Consider the following 1,886-nt stretch of genomic DNA (forward strand, 5'->3'; position numbering starts at 1 on the left):
ACCAGGCCTACTTTAATGCTATCAGAACCACTGCACCACTTCCTTGCAAACCATTCCTGCCTGTCCCTACTGATCAACTTTGCTTCTGCTAGCAGCTTGGCCACCTGGTTGGCCTATGGTGATGATCTCCATTCATCTGATGAAGATGGATTTGACACTCCCCCAGCACAGTTTATGCTACCTCTCACTGATGAACAATGACAGAACCTCTCCAGCCTGGTGCATCACATCCAACCCAATGTGGTGAGACCACCCCAAACTTACCATGGTTTCCATAGCCCAACAAACAGGTTCACCTTTCTGTTCTTTCCAAATGTGTCAACTTCACTGATGCATGAATGGATAGACATGCATCCTTGACATTCTACAGCATCTCCCCTACTCATTATTCTCTGATATGCAACTACAGATTATCCTGTGGGGACTTATGGTCCTCAGCATTGATCATATCCCTTCCATTAGGAACCTCAAAGATCTTGATAGCACACTTCAGATGAAGTATGGAGTACCTTCACTATGCTACCAAGGATTGCTTGGCCACATTTATTATGTCAACCATCTCCCATCCATAGGAAAAATAACAATTTTGAAGCCCCAAGTTAGAGACACAGAGAGAAAGCAGAAATAATGATGTTGACATGACCCCTTCCCTCTCCCCTGCCTAGTGCTGAGTCACAGGCATAGTTGTGACAGTTTCTAGGCCAGCTCAAGGCTTCTCTACCCCTTAATCCATCATGCATTTCATTTACAGGTCAATTGACTTGTGCAACTCAGTCAAGTCCACTCCCTACCACCCTCCTACAGCTAGATTGACTCCCCTTGGGTTAAAATCACCCCCTCAGGTTGCCTATCCCTAGGCTGGAGCCCACATTCTCATGCTAGGTAGCAGATTCCTGCTCCCCACATTGGTAGAGCAAAGACAGCATCCATAGATAGTCATTTTGTTCTGATGACCACCTGTCAAGCTTGTCCCCCTCATCAAAGTTCATAAGCAACCAAACAATGTTGAGGAAGTCACCTGCTGAGATTGATAGTCCTTTCTCATGAGACCATGTGCTTGTGGCAGCAGCAAGTAGCTGATAGGCTGCATGATTGGCTGGGTTAAGCAAGGGGAAGGGGGAAGGGGGTTGTCCTTGGGGTTGACTACTGCCAGAGGTGGCTTCATTGGAGACACAGGATGAGGCTGCTCAGTTATCAGCATCATCCTTAACCTTTCCTTTATTCTCTCACACTCCCAAGGTGTTACTGTCCCTTCCAGGGGGGACTCTGCACAATGGGATATAACAGACTGAGAACAAGGAGAAGGCAGGAGAGTAGTTGGGGGTCTCAACCTCAGAGTGATTGGAACATCCCCCTGCCTGTGATGAGGGTGGGGAGACTGAGCAGACCATATTACAGGAGTAGGGGAACAAAGTGGGGACATCATGTTCACAGGAGGCATCATAAAAGGATCTGATATTGTCAACAAAGTCATTTCTGGTGTTGACAGAGTGAGGGGAGTCCATTAAAACTTGAGGTGACAAGCAAGTTTGTACTTGTCAAGCATGTCTTCCACATGCTCCTTTACATTTCCCTTGGGTTCCCAGGTATTGGATGAATGGGGGAACCCTTTCCATTTGATCATCCTGGCAGTTGACTTTACCAGTCACCCAATTGACACAGTGTCATACACCAAAGGTGTTGTGGACATGGTTACAGCTGATTCTGCCTACCTTGTTGACAAGTTGCACACCATGCCATGCAGATGAAGACTAAAGCCCTCATGCACAGAAGGATTGCTGGATGTGAGCAGTCATCCTTTGCACAAGGATGAGTCATCAGTGCTAAAGAAAAAAGAGGAAGCAAGTTGAGCACACATCAAAAGTTCTTAGTGCCTGTGTATGGCA

General features: G+C 46.8%; 1 protein-coding gene across 1 annotated transcript; it reads left to right on the top strand.

Annotated features, from left to right (window-relative positions):
- Nucleotides 1-367: 367 nt before the first annotated feature.
- On the top strand, nt 368-628 carry F5J12DRAFT_712181 (uncharacterized protein; the record flags this gene model as incomplete). Its single annotated transcript, XM_051740748.1, has 1 exon — nt 368-628. A coding segment is annotated over one exon (261 nt), but the record flags the coding sequence as incomplete, so codon positions are not given.
- Between the last annotated feature and the right edge of the window lie 1,258 nt (nt 629-1,886).

The sequence above is a fragment of the Pisolithus orientalis genome (genome assembly GCF_024613125.1).
Source record: "Pisolithus orientalis strain OTSU chromosome Unknown F5J12scaffold_2, whole genome shotgun sequence".
Classification (NCBI taxonomy): Eukaryota; Fungi; Basidiomycota; class Agaricomycetes; order Boletales; family Pisolithaceae; genus Pisolithus; species Pisolithus orientalis.